This window comes from Nematolebias whitei, chromosome 13 (assembly GCF_014905685.2).
Source record: "Nematolebias whitei isolate Nwh7 chromosome 13, NemWhi1, whole genome shotgun sequence".
NCBI lineage: Eukaryota > Metazoa > Chordata > Actinopteri > Cyprinodontiformes > Rivulidae > Nematolebias > Nematolebias whitei.
In genome coordinates, this window is record NC_056510.1 from 7342501 (window position 1) to 7364197 (window position 21697).

Here is a 21697-nt window from a genome sequence, read left to right on the forward strand (position 1 = left end):
ATACATATATATATATATATATATATATATATATATATATAAATGTAGGCACATGATAGATGGAGAGTTTTTCCAATTTCCCTCTTCACTCAGTGGCGGTGGACAAAAACACACAGAACTCATCAAATATACTTACGACAGTTGTCTCTGATCTTCTTGACCAGGTCACATTGCTGAAAGGTTAAAAAGACATCAACACTTTTAAGTATTTTTCTTTGTAGTCAGTGAAATTTAAAGCAAAAACACAAGAGCTTACCACAACACCTGGTCCTCTTGGTCCTTTGGCACCCTGTGGGAGCAAAAACAACAGCATTAACAGAAAACAAAGGATGGATGGACATCAAGCTCTACACCAGCCTTTGGTCATGGTCTATTACAGTGGTCCTTAACACTGGTCTTGGAGGGTCACTACCCTGCATGCGTTGGATGTTTCTCTGCTTCAGCACGCCTCTTTTAAATCAGTGTGTGATCAGCAGGCCTCTGCAGAACACAGAATTTATTCAACAATTGAATCAGGTGTGTTGGAGCAGGGAAGCATGCAAACTAAAACATGCAGGAGAGTGGCCCTCAAAGACCAGGACTGAGGACCCCTGGTCTATAACACTGGTCTATAAGTAATATTGCTGGGCTGACTCGTTGGTGAACGGTGCTCCTGCTGGAGTCTCCATGTTGCCTCTAAACATTTGCAGTTTCGTCAGAGGCTCGCAGACTTGTGTCTTGAACTTTGAACGAGTTCAAAATATTTGTGCAACTAATCTTTTCTATAAATAGTCACCAAGTTGTCACAGGCAGCCGAACCCATCTCAGTTTAGATTGCACAATGTGTAGCAGAAGTGTTAGGATGCTCACATAAGGCCCAGGATATCCAACTTCTCCCTTCTGTCCAGATGGACCAATGTTCCCAGAGACACCCTGGAAAGTATCAAAACAGACACATTGTTCACATTTAACAGAATTTGGGTGTCAGTATCACTTTAAGCCTTTAACTTTGATGCACGGACAGCAAAGACTGACGCATGGTGTCCAGGATGTTGGTGAGCTGAAACCAGGGCTTAATTTGAGCAGGATCCTGCAGGATCCGGGAACTCTTATTTTTCATTCAACCTTTATTTAGACAGGTAAATCCCATTGACAGGACAATTATTAATTAGTCATTTTGACAGGATGCATTCCAGTAACTGTTTGCTTGGATCTAACAACTCTCAGACTTACTAATAATAAAGTTATGAACAAATATTACTGCCTTGAATAAATAAAACTTATATTGGATATGTAAACAGAAAATTATTACATAAACACTAATTTTAAACATAATAGCCTTAAAAAAATCTCTGCCCCTAAAAGTCCAAAGTCATCAAGTAATTTCATTTAAAAAAAATCAAAAATATAATTAAACAGCACAACTAAATTGCAAATCAGTTTGACAGTTTAAGTGGGTCATTAATAACATTTTTATTATTTATTAAAAATACGAGAGAAATGTATTATTCGCTTTACATATCAAAACAACAGTGCTAATTTGTCAAAATAACAGCGATCAAAAATGTCGAAAAGACAGTCCAAGTCACTTTCATTAAATAAAGGCTTCTTGTTGTCCTTAGTTGGACAACCAAGAATTGAAGAACCTGAAGGCAGTGGAGAATGAAGCTGGAGCGGGCGAGTGGTGTGGGTGAAAAGAGGGGGGGTAGGATGCTTGACAGAAGCGGAGTGTTTACAAATGTAAGTAAACATAGATGTTTAAAACCTGTTAAAATACACCAAAATGCAGGAAATTGCATTTTCTTTATTCAAAATTTTCTGACCCCCCCATACACACACACTGGCTCGCCCGTTATTTGTGTTCCAGCATTGATCAGTTTACAAATTAAGCCTCGGCTGAAACTATTCAAGTATTAATGCAGATGTTTGGGACAACACTGTCAGGATTTCACTGCTGGAACGTAAACGTGGATGAACGTCTTACTCGTTGTCCCTGGTTTCCTCTGGATCCAGGTCCGCCTAGAGTGCCAGAACCTCCGGCCTCGCCCTGAGAGGAGCAAATGAAAGCAAACAATCAGAATCCAGAAGTAAATCAATTCCCTGCTTGTGCAGCTTTGATCAACAGATTTAAACCTTTATTACCTTTAGTCCAGGGTATCCAGGGAAACCTATATCACCCTTAAAGGAACAACAAATATTTATTGATAAATGTATTAGAACAGAATCAGTGCTTTTTACTATCCTCAGTACTTCAGATGTATTTATATTCTTTTCTGACACAACATCTTCAATATAAAAGGTCATTTACCTTTTTTCCTTTTGGACCTGGAGTACCAGCACCATCTCTACCATCTTGACCCTGGAAGGAAAACAGGCCCATTAAATAAATAAAAATAAAAGCAGTAAACTTTGTCTTGGTTAGAAGCTGCGCAGGCTCTCAAACATCTAGATGTTACCGTACGTTTTCCTCTGAATGAGAACCAGTTTATCTCACAGGGGAAATAGTCTTTGAGTAAAACACACCACATCTTTTCTAATGAATATTAGGAACGTAATTCAAGACTGGACTGGAGAAAGTGGTCCTCAGACGTCGACCTGGGCCTGTCCGAAGCTCCGCTCCAGCTGAGGTCGTCGTATCAATGTGACTAAATTATTACCAGCGTTTATTTTGGTTGTTTCAAACAGTTTCACACACAGCGGCTTCATGGGGGTCAGGAATGTAGTTTCATTCTTACAGGCTCTCCACGGGGGCCCGAGGGCCCGACGTCACCCTTGATTCCTGGCTCTCCTGGCTCGCCCTGCGAAGAAACAACGAGAAACAGACTCGGAATGAGAATAAAACGATGCGTGAAACGTTTCTTTGGGTTCTGCGCATTTAATAAAGGCCATCTGCTTCTTCTGCAGGCAGGACCTTAAATCTTCAGCTGCTCCTTCCTGTTTGCTCAAAGAGGCTCCGAGTGGAGCGACATGAGAGAACTCAGCTCAGAGTCATGTGTTTAGAAATAAAACAAGAGCACGAGACGAGTCACTTCCAGTCTCGGTCAGTACCTTACGCCCAAGAGGTCCTCGTCGACCTTTGTCTCCAATTTGACCTGGGTCTCCTCCGCGACCCTGGACCATGAAACATGACGACAGCAGAGTTTATTTGCAGGTTTGTCTTTTTATAGAAAGTGACCCAATTCGGTTCACTCACCCTCGGCCCGGGGTTCCCGTCTTCTCCTTTTTGTCCTTTTGTGCCGATTGGTCCACTTGAACCCTTGAAAGGGACAAACAGAAATTTGTTTCATTTAGGAGTTTGGAAATCAGCAAACGTAGATTCAACTGACGAATCATACAAGTGGCCGTGGGGAAGGCTTGGTTTGTGTATTTGACCAGATATGATTTCCTAAATGTTGAGGAGAGGAACAAACTTACTCTGGATCCTGCAACACCCAGCTGGCCCTTCTGACCTGCGTCTCCCGAGGGTCCGGCGCGTCCCTTAACAAAATCAAGGAAGAGTCACGGTTGTTGCCAGCGTCGTGACTAAAGTTACTCCGATGAGGCTGAAATGATTCCTGACATCATTAGAAGAGACTTACAGGTGGTCCAGGTGGGCCTCTTCTGCCATCCAGTCCCTAATAACAAAACAGTTTTGGTTTTAGAAAAAGGGGAAATTAGGGATTAAAAGTGATTTAAAGCAGAACAAAGGGTAGTTTACATTTCTTCCAAGTTGTCCAGGAGCTCCTTTCCTTCCATCCTCACCAGGGACACCCTGTCATTTTAAAACAGTTAGAACTCCACCTTTCAAATAGGACTGATGAAATACGTTTAAAGGGTTTTGAAGCTCAGGGTGTCCTACCACCGGTCCAGCATCACCAGGATCTCCTTTAGGTCCTTCTCGGTTGTTGTCCCGCCCGCTCGTTCCCTGTTGGACAGATGACAACACGACGAAAACATGACTAAAGCAGCAAATACAAAGAAATCCACTTTGATTATTAAAAAGTAAACCCATCACTAACAGGGTCTCCTCTGAGTCCTCTTTGTCCAATGTCTCCTGCTTGTCCTTTGATGCCTTTAGGACCCTAAAAAGAACAAAAATACAATTTATTAGTATTGTGTAGATGCTTGGTTTGATTGAAATAAAAGCTGTCAAGCTCTTCAGTTCCTCCACCTTCATCAGCCAAATGCACAACTGACTTGACCTCATGTTGAAAAGAAACATCCAAACATTCAGGATAAGTCTGTGCAGCCAAGTGAAACTGGTGTTATTTATCATTTAATTGTAGTGAACATCCTCAAAACACTGGTAATTTTTTTAATAGCGTCAGTATTTCTGTGGTTGCTGGTTCAGATATTAATTGTTTGTAGCTCCAGGACCTTTAAGCTGTTTTAAAGGCATGAAAAGTCTGTTTTTGTTGTTTAAATTTGATTAAAAAAATAAATAAATTAAAAAAGGTGTTTAAATGTTACTTTTCTGTTTGCGAGTGTTGTGATGGGTCTGTTTGACAAATGTTAGTGTTTTTTAAATTAAATCTGTGGGAGTTTTTCCACTTCATAAACATGTTTTGCGTGTACTCTGCTGCAGAGAGTATGAACCCTGTACTCCTCCATCTCCATCTTCTACCTTCAGAAACCCAGACCTCCCTCTCCCCAGCAACATTCTCCAGCTCCTCCTGGAGGACCCTGAGGTGTTCCCAGAGAGGATCTATGATCCATGCAGAGAGTTCTGGGTCTGCCCCGGGGTCTCCTCCCAGTGGAACATGACCAAAACACCTCCAAAGGGAGGCGTCCACATCAGATGAACCTCCTCAACTGACTCCAGAGGAGCAGCAGCTCTACTTTGAGCTCCCCCAGGATGACGGAGCTCCTCCTCCTGTCTCTAAGGCTGAGCCCCCCAAATCCAGGATTTTGTTATTTTGGTCCTGATCCATGACCATGCTACATTAATACAGCTTTAATCTTCTACATTTTGTTTCCACACTCTTGGCAATTGCTGTACGCCGGATGTTCCTGATGCAACCTGGACACAAACCTCAAGCTTCAGGGTTACAAGACCATGACACTCACCACAGCAGATCTATGATCCTTATTATGCTCAGATATACTGGAATGTTCAGGTCATAAAATTAGAAATCATAAAAAAGTTTATTTATTTCAGTAATTCCATTCAAAAAGTGAAACCTGTATATTGTAATAAATTCCCTAGTTTAACTGCATGTTCAGAGCAGGATCTGTTTAGTGCTGAAGTCAGTGTTTTTTACATTAGGCACCTTGTTGGACAACTAAGGGGTCCTTGGGAATATATAAGTTTTTCACTGTGATTCTGGTTCTTTTTACATTGATGCTCGTCTGCGTTTGTGGTAAAGGTGAGCTATAGTTGGCAACAACTGCTATTTAGTTATTTCATATGCGAATGAAATGGCTAATCTGCAAATTAAGCGGTGAATTTCAGCGCTAATATATGTTAGCATGTTGGCATCACTTGTGTGGGAATGTCATGTAGGGTTTTACTGTTCTAACTTGCTAACATTCATGTAAGTGGAAGCTAAGCCTCAAGTTACCATGTGCTTGATTCAGTCTTCTCGGTTATATTGCGTTTATTTCAGATAACAGACAGATTCAGAGACAGGCTCTAGAGAATAAGACAAACTACAAGCGACCTATCAACGTACACCAAGATGTATGGAAGTTGGATTGTGCTTAATTAAATCTGACGACTGTTCTATTGTGTTTGGCCTCAGTCTCTGTGTGGATGAGGTGTTCCTGTGAATGCAGTCCTAGCTATCCACCACATATATTCATTCATTACACACAGACTGATATATTTCAAATGTTTATTTTAATGTTGATGATTATAACTGACAACTAATGAAAACCCCATATTCAGTACCTCAGAAAATTAGAATATTGTGAAAAGGTTCAATATTGAAGACACTTGATGCCACACTAATCAGCTAATTAACTCAAAACACCTGCAAAGGCCTTTAAATGGTCTCTGTCTAGTTCTGTAGCTACACAATCATGGGGAAGACTGCTGAATGACAGTTGTCCTAAAGACGACCATTGACACCTTTCACAAGGAGGGCAAGACACAAAAGGTCATTGCTAAAGAGGCTGGCTGTTCACAGAGCTCTGTGTCCAAGCACATTAATAGAGAGGTGAAGAGAAGGAAAAGATGTGGTAGAAAAAAGAGTACAAGCAATAAGGGATAACTGCACCCTGGAGAGGATTGTGAAACAAAACCCATTCCAAAATGTGGGGGAGATTCACAAAGAGTGGACTGCAGCTGAAGTCAGTGCTTCAAGAACCACCACACACAGACGTATGCAAGACATGGGGTTCAGCTGTCACATTCCTTGTGTTAAGCCACTCTTGAACAAGAAACGGCGTCAGAAGCGTCTCACCTGGGCTAAAGACAAAAAGGACTGGACTGCTGCTGAGTGGTCCAAAGTTATGTTCTCTGATGAAAGTAAATTTTGCATTTCCTTTGGAAATCAAGGTCCCAGAGTCTGGAGGAAGAGAGGAGAGGCACAGAATCCACGCTGCTCGAGGTCCAGTGTCAAGTTTCCAGTCAGTGATGGTTTGGAGTTTCATGTCATCTGCTGGTCTTGGTCCACTGTGTTTTCTGAGGTCCAAGGTCAACGCAGCCGTCTACCAGGAAGTTTTAGAGCACTTAATGCTTCCTGCTGTTGACCAACTTTATGGAGATACTGATTTCATTTTCCAACAGGACTTGGCACCTGCACACTGTGCCAAAGCTACCAGTACCTGGTTTAAGGACCATGGTACCCCTGTTCTTAATTGGCCAGCAAACTCACCTGACCTTAACCCCATAGAAAATCTATGGAGTATTGTGAAGAGGAAGATGTGATACACCAGACCCAACAATTCAGAAGAGCTGAAGGCCACTATCAGAGCAACCTGGGCTCTCATAACGTCTGATCAGTGCCACAGACTGATCCACTCCATGCCACACCACATTGCTGCAGTAATCCAGGCAAAAGGAACCCCAACTAAGTATTGTGAGCTGTACATGCTCATACTTTTCAGTTGGCCAACATTTCTAAAAATCCCTTGTTTTTAAAATTGTTCGTAAGTAATGTTCTAATTTTCTGCTATACTAATTTTTGGGTTTTCATTAGTTGTCAGTTATAATCATCAACATTAAAAGAAATTTAAACATTTGAAATATGTTAGTCTGTGTATAATAAATGAATATAATATATAAGTTTCACTTTTTGAATGGAATTACTGAAATAAACTTTTTCATGATATTCTAATTTTATGACCAGCCCATATATCTTACAATAAGTTATACTGACCTTTAACCACACCATACCTTTCCTTTATATGTACATTATAATTATTGCTATGTTGTTACTTCATCAACCCACATGTTATTGTATTTTCTCTTTTGTACTTTTATTATCTTACTGCTATTGTAACTTTGTATAGTACCTGGTAACTGCTCTACAGAGTACATGTGTGAATGAGAGGGATGCCCGTTAAACAGTGGATCTACAAGGAGCAGAGGTTACAAAGGTGCAGAACTTCAAGGACTTGGGGTCCACTGATCAGGAAATTGGGGAATGTGGTAAAGAGGTGACGAGTCCAGGTAGGAAGTGACAAAAGAGTGGCAGCAATGATCAAAGGAAAAGTTTATAAGGCAGTGGTGAGACCAGCTTTGTTGAAGGATTTGGAGACAGAGACATGGAAAAAGACAGGAGACAGAACTGGAAGTGACAGATATTAAGAAGTTGAGGTTCTCCATAGGAGTGACAAGGATGGATAAGATTATGAATGAGATCATCAGAGGTGCAGCACAGGTTGAACAACTGGGAGATAAAATTAGAGAGTCCAGACTGAGGTGGTTTTGACATGTCCAAACCATTGTCCCAGAGGGAGGACGGTGGTTTGGACATCTCCAGAGGAGGGGCAGTGTATTAGTAGCAGGATGTTAGAAAAGCAGCTGCCAGGAAACGGACAAAGAGGAGATATGTGGATGCAGTTAGAGAAGACATGGAGGTAGTTGGAGTGAAGACAAAAGACACAGAGGACAGAGTGAGAAGGAGGAGGATCACTCGCTGTGGAGACCCTGAGGAGGGAACAGCTGAAAGAAGAAGACCAGGATACAGCTAAGACAGTTAAAGACTTTATCCTATTTCTCTTACTCTCCTGCCGGGACTTCCTCTGTCTCCAGGAGGTCCAGCAACTCCACTTTGACCCTGCAGACAAGTTGAAGACACCAGCTTAGGTTCACAATCTTGTACAAATTACAAGTTTTGTTACACAAATAAAAATAAATTTATTCAGTGGGTTAAACATATTTTTATGTCATCTCGTTAAAGAAACTAAATGTGTGACATGTTTACCTCCTGTCCGTTGATGCCATCAAGTCCAAGTTCTCCTAACTCACCCTGCAATGAAGCAGCAGTTGGTTGGGTTATTTCTTGTTTTGTTTGTTTTTTACAACTTGTGTCTTTTTATTAAGAGAAAAATAATTCACCTTTTCTCCTGAGAATCCACGAGAGCCCTAAACAGAAGACAGAGGATTTAATGTTAGTGTTTTATTTCAATCTGGACAATAAAACTTCCATAAATCTTACCTTGAGACCTCTTGGTCCAGGACATCCCTGGAAACCTTGAGTACCATTCACACCAGGGTGTCCTCGTTCTCCCTGTAATTACACAAATGGACAAATGACGATCGGGCATCTAACGTCAGAACTCGTGCTCCACGTTTATTCCTCATGCTGGCAACTTTCCTCTGGTAGTTGAAAGTGGTGTTGTGAGATTCCTGCTAAAAGTGATACATGACTCCATAAAATCAGCATTGTATTCATTTCCTGTCCAGCAACACATGCCATTGTTTACCCCAAAATACCCAGAACAACAGTCTGCCACCACCACCGATTGAAGGATTTCGTCAGTTCCTCAGATTGTCTGTACCAACGCATTGGTGGAGCACAAAGTAATCAACAAACTTGACTTTTTAGAGGAAGTACAAAGAGCAATAAGGTTTCTGGTGTGGTCTCAAGTTTCCATTTATCTGTTTATTACTCTTCTTGGCCTCCTGTACTGGATGTGCCCTCTTGTTGCCTGAATACCTATTTTTTGGTGCCCCTTCTTCCACACCTCTACACCGCCATCACTGAGTCCATCTCCTCACCTCCTCCATCACTGCTGCTGCCACCACCAAGGACAGAGGCAGGCTGCAAGGCATCACCAGGACTACTGAAAAGATGGTCGACTGCAACCGGTCATCTCTGCAGGATCTGTACTCCGCCAGGACACTGAAGCGTGCAAGAAAGATTGCTGCCGACCCCTCCCACCATGGTCATCCTCTATTTAAACTGCTCCCCTCTGGCGGGAGGCTGCGGACCATGAGGACCAGAACCTCCAGCCACAGAAACAGCTTTTTCCCATCTGCTACATTCCTCACTAACAAGGCTCAGGTCTTAAAGGGACTGTTTATTGTGTACATATGTATAAGCATGCAAAACTCTATATTTATGTTGCACCGAGACACTGAATTAAATTCTTGTAAATGCAAATATACATGGCAATAAAAATGATTCTGACTCTGGCCATGGATTGATTTTTCATGCAGGTTGTCCTGCTAAATCAAACTCAAGTCTGTGCCTGGGTACCGACCAAATGCACTTCCTTGTTTCCTGACTGCCACCATCCTAAAGCATAACGTCTCAGTTCTGAAGGCTTTGATGATGAGTCACGGTCAGTGGTTTGGTGTGTCAATCCCAAACTTCTAAACTCAATCTCTAGTTTGGTGCAATGCTCTTGATCGACAAAATTATCTGAGCGCTTTGCTAAAGGTTGTATCTGTCCACCAGTAGCAAGTTGTGACTACAAGACCCATGCCTTCAGGTTGAATAATATATTGTTGCAACTCACTAAACAATAATTTTGACAACTCTACAAAGTCACTTTCTGATTTTGACAATTTAGCTTTACATTTTGTAAACTCACTTAAAAGAGGGTACTTCCCCCTTTTTATTAATCAGGTACAACATCTGACGTATGGTGTCACAGGAACAACCCACCTGAAAACGTCCATTCGCTTCTATCCCTCCAGCTCACTCGGTCTTATGCTAAGTACAACGTGTAATTTTAATAATTAAAACTGAATTTTAATAGCTATCAACATTGCTTACTGTTTCTTTAAAAAATCTATTATGTGCTAAAACCAAAAACACAACTCTTATTTTGAAAATCATGAATGTAAACCTAAATGTGATATTTAATCGTCATTCTTTCAGAGCAACTACCATTTCAGTGTGGCTTTTTGAATTTACAGGTTGCAACTGAATGCATCACAAATCTTCACACGGTCACAAAAATGGATTCTTGAAGGCGTACAGCTGCATGTTTTGGTCCCACCCACTCTACATCAACATTGTGATTGATTAGTCCAGTTCAGTCGGTTATTAAACAAACTCATCCTGTAGAGACTCTGACTGAACTCAGCCTTCTCTCCTGACAGTGAAGTCCTGACCAATGAGAAACAACCTTCAAACACGTTTCTGCCTGGAGACACAAATTTAAAATAATCTGATTGGACAATTAGATTTTCATGAATTACAAGGTTTCCAGTTCAACTGCAAAGTAGTTTACAGAAAATAAGATAAACTACAACATATATATATATATATATGTTGTATATGTATATCAAATAAACATTCAATAAAATGTTAAATATAGCTATTTAAATGCACGCCTTCTCTGAAGGTGTAGAAGGCCCTAATGATTCCCCACCACTGTACATTACACACTGCAAATTGCTTTTCACGGCAGAATAAGCTATCTTGACATGGTCACTGAACAGGATCTACATAAACAAAAAGATGGTAAATAAAATCAGAGCATCAAACTTACAGGCCCACCCTCATCACCAGGATGTCCTGGGCTTCCTGGTAATCCTGGACTACCCTAAAAGACAAATTAAACATGTTAGCTTGGCAAAAAAGCGTTATTATAGAAATGTATTTTAATTTAGGAGTTAAGTTTGCCTTAAGTCCTAGCAGTCCAACAGCTCCTCTGTCTCCTCTCGTACCAGTGCATTTGCACGGCACTCCACAGCACTCCCTCTCTGCAACATTGTCCTGAATGGGTAAAACAAGTATTTTTTAGGAAGTTGATGTAGATTTTCAGTCGTACATTTTCTTTGCAATACTTTTAATTTCTGGGTTGTAGGGTAGCTGGTGTCTACCTCCAGTGCTCATTGTGTGAGAGGCAGGGGACACCCTGGACAGTCCATCACAAGGACACATAGAGACAATTTAGTGTAGAGTTCTAGGAATAAGGCTGCTCAAGATGCTTCCTTTATTTAAACCTAATTTATATGCAGATTAATCTCACTCCCCATCATCTGAGGGTCATTAGGGGCTACAAGATGGGGAAATACTGGATAATTACCAAATGTTTCATATTTTAATAAACACAAGATAATTAAAAGATCTAAGTTGGATGTAAATTACTGTTGCTCACCAGTTCCTCAACGAGCTCATAGTCCAGGTCCATGACATTGAGTCTTAATGGTCTGGTGTACCTGAAGCCACGACCAAACTCCAACAACAGAGCCTCCTCAAACTTCTGCGCCCGCTCCAGTCCAACCAGAATGAAGCTGTTTACTCCTGTTTAGGATGAAGTTCATAAACCTACTTATCCTAGCTATGTTTAAGCGTGAGAGCTCTATGTGAAGCCAGCTGTTGGACATTTCAGCTGTATCTTTTTACCTGACAGATGAAGCTCCTCAACTTGTCTTTTCATTTCAGCATATGGGGCATCAAGACCATCAGTCAGATGAATAACAACCTTTAGAATTAAAAATAAAATGCATAAACTTTAGTTTTTTTTTATTGGTAAATGTAGATCAGAGATTGCTTGAGACATCTCCAGTTTGAACGGTTTCTAAAACCAACCTTGATGGTCTCATCCTGTCTGACTTTGAACCTGTCTTTATAGGCTGAGATTGTCCGACCATTGAGGATAAAGGGACCGCGACTCCGCAGGTCTTTGAAGGCCTCAAACAGCACATTAGGATTGTCTGTGAAGTCCAACTGCACAGCCGCAGAGGCAGAATCCAAGGCCAGAATACCCATTTGCACCGAGGGATTGCCCCCACCCGAGCAACTGATCGGTGTCATTTTGGAAATCCTCTGCAGAATGGCGCCCATCTTGCTCTGAAGGTTAGTCTGAGTATTGAAGATGTTCTGCCCTGACACATCAAAGCCTACCAACACCTCGATGTTGCAGGCTGTAAAACAGGATCATAGTACTTTAGGTATTTTTGTTGAACGTCTGAAAACACTCTTAAATCCATGAAGAAGTTTGATCTTAAACAGCTTAACTATAATAAAGTATTTTTCTCACTTTTAATCGCTTGTTGCTGATCATCACACACCGTCCCCTTTACTTCATCATCCAAAGCCTCCAGGATTTGCTCATTGAGCTCTGAAAGCCCCTGAAAGGTATCGGCTCGGGCAACAGTGGAAGTCGAGCTTGCCAGGCTTTCCAACTCGCTCAAAATGTCACCGACTCCCACAGCGAAAACCCTTACGCGTTTGTTTTTCAGACCCAGGACGGCCGACTTGCTGTCATCTGATGAGCGACCTCCAGTCACGACCATGAGGATTTGAGGAACACCTTCTTCAATCCTGCTGCCTTTCGCCTTCGTTAAATGAACATCTCCAATGTGGCGAATGGCAGCGCCAGTGTTGATTCTGACTCCACCCTTGTACTCTATTTCACCAATGGCATTTAGAACATCATCCCTGTTCTTGTATGTGTTCAGGAAAAAGCCATCAACCACATCTGTGGCGTACTGTGCGATGCCAATTCGCAGGTCATCTCTCTCTGTGTAGAACAGATCGATCAGGTTGATTATGAAGTCTCTGACTTCGTTGAAGTTCTTTCGGCCCAAGTTGTTAGATCCATCCATGAGAAAAACAATATCAGCTCTTTTAGATGGGATTTGTCCTTCGGCTAAAAAGAAAAGACATAAAGGTAGAATGAAAAATATGTTGATACTGAGAAAATCAATAGGCCACAATTGAAATACAAGCTCAGAGAGGGAATGTATCATTTCTGCTTTGGATTTTGAAGCTCTGACACCCTTCCTGAGTGGCAAAGTATTCATCAATATGCGCACTGCAGGACTGGTGGTATAACAAGACACTATCATTTTTTAATATAATGATGTTGATCTCCAGAGGGATGTGTTCCACCTATCAAAGAGTCCGTAGACCACTGACATTAAAAATGTCCAAATCTGGACTGAATCTCTTGTTTCCTAATACTTATTTGTACTTTGTTTCTATACCAGGAACAATTGCAGAGCAAAGCCTGTATGCCTGGCAGAATTTAGACTTTCTTTATAAGATTAGGGAATAAAGGAAACCTAATCAACATTCTGGTTGTGACTCAAACAGTCTTTTGACCTGCTGACATTTTGCACACGGGTGCAATCATTTTATAGAATCCACTGAGCCATCAATGACATGTAAGCACAGCTTTGAGTCAGCTAAAAATGATCTCAAGGCTGACTTTACTCTTTGGAACAAGACAATTCCTTTTCTGTATCATTATCTGTATCTGTAACCGTCTCTCTTCAGACATCCTGACAAACTTGTATTGCTGCAATAATAAGAGCATCCTAAGTAAGTAAATGCTATGTGTTGTCATCATTATATGTTGCCATTCAATGATGAAATTAGTTCTCTGCATTTAACTCATCATACACGAGATACACCCAGGTGGAACAGTGGGCAGCTGTGTAGGCACCTGGGGCACAATTAGGGACCTGGTGTCTTGCTCAGGGTCATCATGACTTGTGGGCATAGCGGGGAATTGCACTGTGATTTTCTGGTCCCACGTTGGCTGCCCTACCTCTACACCATCTCAGACCCCAACTGATAACCAACTGTATTACAGTCTGCTATGGGAACGGCTCTGTTTTGGACCAGAAGGTATTGCAGAATGGGGTGAAAACCACCCAGCATTGGAGTTGGAGCCTTCCTTCTTGCCACTGAAGACATCTACAGGAAGTGCACAGACTGTTTATCCTCCTTCCCTCTGGGAGGCACTACAGGAGCATCAATACTACAAGATTTATGAACAGCTCTTTCCCTGTCTCCCTGCTTAACTCTGCTCCTCAACATCTCACTTGGTCCCACACACATTCAACAACCCCTCTGGACTGGTGAACCCTTGCAAAAAGGACCTGCGACAACAGGCCTCACAGACAAAAGGACAGTTGCTCGGATCATTGTCCAACTTACTTTTGACTATTTGTCTACATTACAGACTATAAAGAACATCTTTTATTTTTTTTCATCACATACAAGCAAAAACGTTTCAGATATAAAGATCTGTAACGTTCCTAATCCATGACTGGTCAATCTCTTGGCACAGTCGGTTGAACACTTTTTTAAAATGTTGTTTATGCTTTCTGTGCTTTGAAGTTGCTCATCATATAATCTGCATTCTCATTCAGTCAAGAGTTTTTTTTTATTCCACTCAGTAGACCTTAACCAAATCCTGGAATATTTTCAGTGCAGTCATGTGCATTCCCTCTCTAATCATGCAGATATGAATTGCAAACAAAATTTTGAAAAAGTTAGAATGTTGTTTTTAAAATGTAAATATAAACAAATTTAAATGATTTGCAATTCACATAAACCCATATTTTCACTCACATTGGATTATAGAAAGCATATCAAAAGTTGAAACTAGAAAATTTTACTCTGGAAAAAAAAATGGTGATTTTGAATTTTTATGGCAGCAATACGTCTCAAAAAAGTTGTACCGCAGCAACAAGGGCTGTAAAGATAAGTGGTCCGTCTAACAAACAGCTGGTGGAGCATTTTGTAGCTAATGAGGTCAATTATCAACAGGTCAGTCAGAGGACGGAGTATAAAAAGAGAGACTTTTAGAAGTAAAGATGGGCAAAGGTTCACCAGTCTGAGAAAACATTTTAGAATAATATCCAGTTCATAATCTGATCAACAGATTAGAAGAATCTGTAGAAACCTGAGCTCAAAGGATGAGGCTGAATGCTTATACGGGATGGTCGTGATCTTTGGGTCCTTAGGGACCACTGCATGAAAACCAGGTCTGGTTCTGTTCTTGGCTCAGGACGACTTCCACAGATCATTGTCTGTAAACACAGTTCATCCACAGCTGTTGCTTAAAGCTCTATCAGTCAAAGAAGAAGCCAGATGTGAACACCATCCAGAACCTCTGCCGTCTTCTCTGGACCAACAACATCTGCTCTAATCAAGCAAAGAAGACTAAGAACTGATGAACAGCTAGAGTTCTCCATCAAACCAGATGGGGACGGCATTTCTTCTAAAACCTCCAACAATGGGTCTCTTTAGGATCTCCAAAACCTCCAACAACTGGTCTCCTCAGGTCCTCCAAAACCTCGAAGAACTGGTCTCCTCCAGTCCTCCAAACCCTCCAACAACTGGTCTCCTCAGGTCCTCCAAAACCTCTAACAACTGGTCTCCTCCAGTCCTCCAAACCCTCCAACAACTGGTCTTCTCAGGTCCTACAAAACCTCCAAGAACTGGTCTACTCGGGTCCTGACTTTTACAGACTGTTGTTAAAAGAAGAGGAGATGCTTCACAGAGAGAAACAAGTTTGTTTCTGCCATCAAATACAGAAATCCATATTTTAAAAGGTAAATTTGATGCATTTACTGTGTTCCATTATTAATAAAATAAGGATTAGTGAGATTTGCAAATCACTGCGTTCTGATTATTTTTTTTTTACATTTTACACAACATCACAACTTTTTCACAATTTGGGTCTTATGCATAAAAACAACTTACTAGGAAAGTCAATTTCCGTTGGACCTTGCAGTGGGGTTCCACTCAGTCTGGCTATAAACCTTTCTTTTGTTGCAGGCAGGCTGGGAAATGAAGGAATGTTAAGAACATCTTCGGAGGCTGTGGCAATTTGTCTCAGCTGACTTATGTCAGCTTTGCCAGTTCCAAGAGCAATGCAGTTCACTTTCTTGTTCTTAAGCAAAGGCCCAGAGACGGAGACTGGTTGGGCTGAGGGTCCACCCGTGAGGACCACAAGATACTGCGAGGCATCAGACAGGCGAACGCCAGCTGTTGGTTTGAACTCGTTCTCTAACACGTAGTCGATGGCGTTAGCCAGTAGTGAGGAGCGTCCGCCCAACTGACGAAGTCTTTTCACGGCAGAGAGCACAGCTTGCTTGTTGTTGTGCGAGTTAAGAGAGAACTCTGTTTTCATTCTGTCTGCGTACTGAACGACACCCACTCGCACTTTATCGGGCTGCACATTGAGCTGTTGGACAATGCTGACGATGAAGTCTCGAATATGAGCAATCCCATCAGGACCTGTGCTGTCCGAGCCATCAATGAGGAAGATGATGTCCTTTTTACCTAGATCAATGGTAACTGCAAAAACAAGTACAAGTTATTTTAAAAATGCATATTGTTTGTTCATCCTTCCACTATAGCTGTCAAAATGAAAATGAATTCTAATCAACAAACAGAGTTACAAGCGTCAGCTGTTTCAGTCAAAATGAAACCCTAGACTATCTTTTAACTTTAAGACAATAAGTATTCCTTAGGGTAAAAGAATCAAAATTTTGCTTTAAAATACTTTTCTTTTTTGTTTTTACATTTTCTCTACAACAAACCAGTCATTCTCTGAGCGCTATATCTCTTAAAATCAATTTTAAAACTTTTTTTTTTAATTCTTAACTCCTTAAGAGCCTTTAGTTACAAGAAACTCCACATTTATTTATTTTTTTAAAGCAAGAAAATATTTACTTTGTGGCCATTTTTAAGGTATTGTTCTTCGATAGTATGCACAATTTGTTTTTGTTGACAATTTAAAAAATAATTCCAGTCTTCAGTTTTGAGAAGATCATCCTGGCCACCGAACTCCAGAACCAGTAGCCAAGAATGATGCCTCGTTTTTAGTCAGAGTTGCACAATTCGGTCAGACACAGAGTTTGCTTTTATTTGTTTTAATAAACTTTTGTTAGAAGCACTTGCATTTTACTCGTTCACAATGCCAGTTTATGCTTCTTTTTTTTACTTGGACAGAACAGACCATTGAGCTTTTGCAGCATGATGTGTCCGCTGCTGACATCCTGATTTCATTCAAGCCAAAAGGAGTCGGCCGTCCTGAGCCGTGGAGCATCCGATTCTTCAGTTTGCATGTAGGCCTTTGTGGAACTGCTTTTGAACTAAATACTTTACTCGTTCAGTGCCAATGTGTTTTTGCTTGTTACATCCAACCTAAAACACTTTTGTTTAACAAGATGAGCGACTGGACTCCACGTTGACAGCCAGGCATGAAAGATGCGCCTCTTCCAGTTACCTTTCAGCCCTTTGCCGGTGACTTTTACAGAGGTTCTCAAATGTAAAAATGAAGCATTACTCAGTGAACTACAGTAGTCCCTCACTACGTTGCGGTTCATTTTTCGCGGACTCTCTCTATCGCGGTTTTTCAAAATAAAGTTGGACATGACACACAATTGGCTGATTGATGGATGAGCCGCACGATCAGCATGGAATTTGTATTTAAATTGAATTATTTAAAATTATTTAGAACCTGCTGCACATTTGTGCAGCCCACAGCTACAGAAAAAGCTTCCTTCTGCACTTTTGTGCCTCCCGCTGCAGGATAAATTTCCTCCTGCAGCTGATCAGCTGCTCTCCGTGCAGAGCGGAAAGTGGGCATGGCCAAGAGTGCCTGCAGGTGGCTGAGAGTAGTGGAGGCACAGAGAGGGAAATCATGACATTCTGTGCTCTTTTAAAGCGTTTAGAGTTCAGAAGCATTGTTTGGAATATTGCAAGAGTGTGGGAAAGGTTTAAAACGGCGTTTTTTCACTTATCGCATGAGTTCAGGGTACGGATCCACCGCGATAATCGAGGGACTACTGTAATATAAAAATCAAAAGTATAGTGATAATGGATTATTTAAAAAAAAACATTACCGAAAGGAATGCATAATATGATATGACAAATATGAGTTAAAAATGCATTTATAATAGATTTCAATATGGTCGATGTTTCACCAAAAGGACACTAGAGGGCTGTAATTTTACCAGGAGGTTTTGGGGGTGTTTCAGATAATTCAAACAAAATAAAAACATTTTAGAAGAGTTTTTAGCCTTTGTCAGGAATGATCATGTTTACTGATAGCATTAAAATAAGTAAATTATAAGGAAAAAACATGAACCAAAATAGATACATGGCAAATCTTTTCCCCATATGACCTGAGGGTTAAATATAAATGCATTATTGTAAATAACTTCTTACCGATTTCCACAGTTGGAACATAACTTCTGATGTCAGTGCTGGATATTGTTTCGACTGATCTAAGCAGTTGTGACTCCACTCTTGGAAGTTGCCGGAAACTGTCAACAGAGTATACAAGCTCTGGCTTCAGGGAAATCAGTCTCAGTTCATCCATGTCTGCATTCCTCGAACCAATGGCAAGAGGTGCAACCTGATTTCTCTTGAGCTGGTCAGCTTGTTGGGATACATCATCTGAAGATTTTCCACCTGTAACTAGGATGAGGAACTGAGGCACGCCTTCTTCAACTCGGCTTCCCGCAGACCTCTGGAAGATGTTTCTATTGACCCACTCCATAGCACGACCTGTGTTAAGAAGATTTCCACCTTTGCTTCGAAGTCTTCCCACGGCCTGCCGTACTTCACTTTTGGATGAGTGCTCGTTAAGAAGGAATTCTGCGTTTGCGTCATCACTGTACTGCACCACAGAAACTCGAACTCTGTCTAATCCTACATCCAGCTTGTCCACAACTCTTGTTATCATGTCTCGGATAGAAGAAAACTCGTTACGTGATGCTGTTGAGCCATCAATGAGAAATACAACATCCCTCTTATCTCCTGTCACAGGTGGTGGTGTGATTACTGTTCAAAAAGGAATACAACCACAGGAAGGAATGGTGGTTAATGCTTACTTAGTTACACATAGACATACAAAATCCAACAGTTTTAAATATATCATGGTAGGGCCAATAGCATGTGCAAATTTACTCTAGCCTGTTCTTGAGATGCATTTAAGTAATTACCCTGAAAAGTTGGGAACTCTGGCCTCAACCTTGCGATGTCGTCATCTGACATCTCTGTTAGTTTGTTGATTAGAGTGTCTTGGACTGTGTACAAGCCAGGCAGGTCATCCACAGTGAAGGCAAAACCGGACACAAATGACGATATTCGCAGCTCTGTCGGGTTGACATCTCTGGTGCCGATGCTGAAAGGAATAACTCTGGATTGTTTGAGGGAATTGGCTTCACGTTGTATGTCATCTGTAGAGGGCCCACCTGATACAACGATTGCAAACTGTGGCACTCCCTCTTGCTTTCTGCTACCTCTTCCTGGTATCATAACATCCTGCCTTAGAAACCTCAAGGCCTGGCCCAGATTACGCTGCCTCCCTCCTCGCTGCCTCATTTCTCTGATGCCTTTCAAAACACCTTCTTTTGTTGTGTGGCTATTCAGAAACATGTCAGCGTCAGGATAATCGCCATACTGGACCACACCAATCCGGATCTTGTTTTCGCCCACATTGAGATTGTCCACCACCCTCCGGATGAACTCCTGGATGATAGCAAATTCCCGTCCAACATTGTCAGAACCATCAACAATGAAAACGATATCCTTCTTAGGGCCCTGTGATTCAGCTGAAAAATTGAAAGAAAAAAATACATGTTATTCTGTTTTAGAGGTGCTATAAATATGAAAAACAGATATTTTATGCAGTTGAAAATCAACATATGATAGCAGCTTGTGGACTTTGTGACGAGCCATTTTTGTGCAAGAGCCCTGCAGAGCAAGTGGTTCATACTTTAATTGTAGTTGACAGTTGACACATATTAGAAACATGTCTCGCAACTGAAAGAGCAACTCAGCAGAGTGCAAAGGAGGCAACAGAAAAAAGTGATTTGTTTACAGCAGTTTGCAGTGAATGAGGATTGCTGCCAATCCACAATGATTTAAGTCTTATCATGATCAAGATTTCATGTACTGTATTTTGGATGTTTTCGTGAAATTGACTATTCAGATGAAAACAGTAGCAGTACACAGGAGAGAAAATCAAAGTAGTATTAATTTAAAAGACAAGAAAGTCTTTAATTTAACCATTAATGCATTATACAGTGAGGTAAGGACCAACACATTCTCTCGTTATGAAACTTAGTTTCTGTGAAAGGTAACTTTTTAGCTATTTGTCCTTCATTTTGTTCTTAAGATCAATACAAATGATAAATAAAAGTCAGAGCTAAACTCGCCAAGCTCTACATTCATTTTGCATCATCTATTTTCTGTAAAGATTTAACTAAAAAAAATGGATGAAAACACCTGATGGCAAACAGCAGACCACATGTATGAGAAGAAAAAGTAAAGCGGTAAAAATGTAAACATTATTAAGTATTCATGTAACTCCTTGTCTTCTAAAAATTATTTCAGCTACAGAAGTTATTTGTCAAAATCTGGTATTACAATCATGCTTAAAGAATGCTAAGGAAAAGACAGATGTAAAAATGTAAACTTTCTGTCAATGTAGAACAAAAAAAAGTTGTTAAAATAACATTTTAAAAATAATAATAATAATAAAAATAAAAATAAGTTGTTTTGAAAAAAAAAAGAAGCTAGAAAACATCCTTAATGACATACATACCTAGGGTGGGGGGAGATTGTGAGGCGATATTAACTGTAACATTATCAGTATAAAGTTGGAGGACTTTGTCAACACTGTCAAGGTCATTGTATTCAGACACAGATATAGTATAACTGGGCTTGTGGGATACTCTCTGGAGTTCTCTTATGTCAGAGCCTCTGTTTCCAATTGTAAAGATCCGGACACCCATCTGTTTGAGAGCAAATGCTGGTGCGTCAATATTATCAGAAGATCTTCCTCCACTTAGCAATGTTAGGAGCTGTGGAACTCTTTGCAAGTGCCTGCTTCCAGCAGAGGCAGTGAAAATGTTATCCTTCAAGTACTGGAGAGCTGCTCCAGTATTGAGGGGACTTCCACCTTTGTGCCTCAAACCTCTGACAGTGTCAAGGATCTGGCTTTTTGTTCTATGCGTGTTAAAATAGAACTGGACAGCTGGATCTTTGCTGTACTGAACCACTGAGACGCGGTCTTTCTTGTCATCCACACTGAGTGTTTTCACTACTTTTTCCACAAAGTCTCGCATAGCTGGGAATTGGGTTCTGGTACCATCGGATCCATCTAGCAAGAACACATAATCCTTTCCTGCTGGCTTTCTTTCCACTAGGGAACACAGGATTGGACACATAATTAGGTCTTAGTAACAAACCCCTCCTATATAGGAGTCAGAAAATAAAAGCTAACCCCTAAGAGCAAAAGTGTATCTTTCTGTTGGTAGAACCGTCTTTTGTTCCATTTAGAGATAAGTTCACCTAAACTTTGCAAAATGTATGTTAGCACAGTTCAGGATGTGTTCAACTATGATTTTAAAAAGTAAAACGTTTCATAACCTTACCAGTCACTGTTGGTGTCAAAGGTGTAGCACTTAACTTCACTGTGCTCATTAAAGATAAGAGCTGCTCTTGGGCACTAAGGAGGTCAGTGTACTCAGTCACTGAGAGAGCGTACCTAGCCTCAAATGATATTTTCTGTAGCTCTCTAGCGTCAGAGGTTCTGGTTCCAATACCCAACACAACAATGCCTTGTTGTT

General features: G+C 40.9%; 1 protein-coding gene across 1 annotated transcript in view; it reads right to left on the minus strand.

Moving 5' to 3' along the window:
- The window catches only part of LOC119419790 (collagen alpha-3(VI) chain), a 99318-nt gene that overhangs the window by 16763 nt on the left and 60858 nt on the right, over nucleotides 1-21697 (minus strand). The window contains exons 7-33 of the mRNA XM_037687173.1: nucleotides 19064-19675; nucleotides 18285-18902; nucleotides 15810-16406; nucleotides 12349-12960; nucleotides 11898-12232; nucleotides 11712-11790; nucleotides 11464-11609; nucleotides 10986-11078; nucleotides 10852-10905; nucleotides 8565-8636; nucleotides 8465-8491; nucleotides 8331-8375; nucleotides 8130-8183; nucleotides 3978-4040; nucleotides 3818-3883; nucleotides 3677-3730; nucleotides 3558-3593; nucleotides 3394-3456; nucleotides 3173-3235; nucleotides 3028-3090; nucleotides 2715-2777; nucleotides 2288-2338; nucleotides 2122-2157; nucleotides 1964-2026; nucleotides 850-912; nucleotides 257-289; nucleotides 137-173 (exon numbers count right to left, since the gene is read on the minus strand). Of these exons, the coding sequence (XP_037543101.1) occupies nucleotides 137-173; nucleotides 257-289; nucleotides 850-912; nucleotides 1964-2026; nucleotides 2122-2157; nucleotides 2288-2338; nucleotides 2715-2777; nucleotides 3028-3090; nucleotides 3173-3235; nucleotides 3394-3456; nucleotides 3558-3593; nucleotides 3677-3730; nucleotides 3818-3883; nucleotides 3978-4040; nucleotides 8130-8183; nucleotides 8331-8375; nucleotides 8465-8491; nucleotides 8565-8636; nucleotides 10852-10905; nucleotides 10986-11078; nucleotides 11464-11609; nucleotides 11712-11790; nucleotides 11898-12232; nucleotides 12349-12960; nucleotides 15810-16406; nucleotides 18285-18902; nucleotides 19064-19675 (4098 nt within the window). The remainder of the gene's footprint in view (nucleotides 1-136; nucleotides 174-256; nucleotides 290-849; nucleotides 913-1963; nucleotides 2027-2121; nucleotides 2158-2287; nucleotides 2339-2714; nucleotides 2778-3027; nucleotides 3091-3172; nucleotides 3236-3393; nucleotides 3457-3557; nucleotides 3594-3676; nucleotides 3731-3817; nucleotides 3884-3977; nucleotides 4041-8129; nucleotides 8184-8330; nucleotides 8376-8464; nucleotides 8492-8564; nucleotides 8637-10851; nucleotides 10906-10985; nucleotides 11079-11463; nucleotides 11610-11711; nucleotides 11791-11897; nucleotides 12233-12348; nucleotides 12961-15809; nucleotides 16407-18284; nucleotides 18903-19063; nucleotides 19676-21697) is intronic.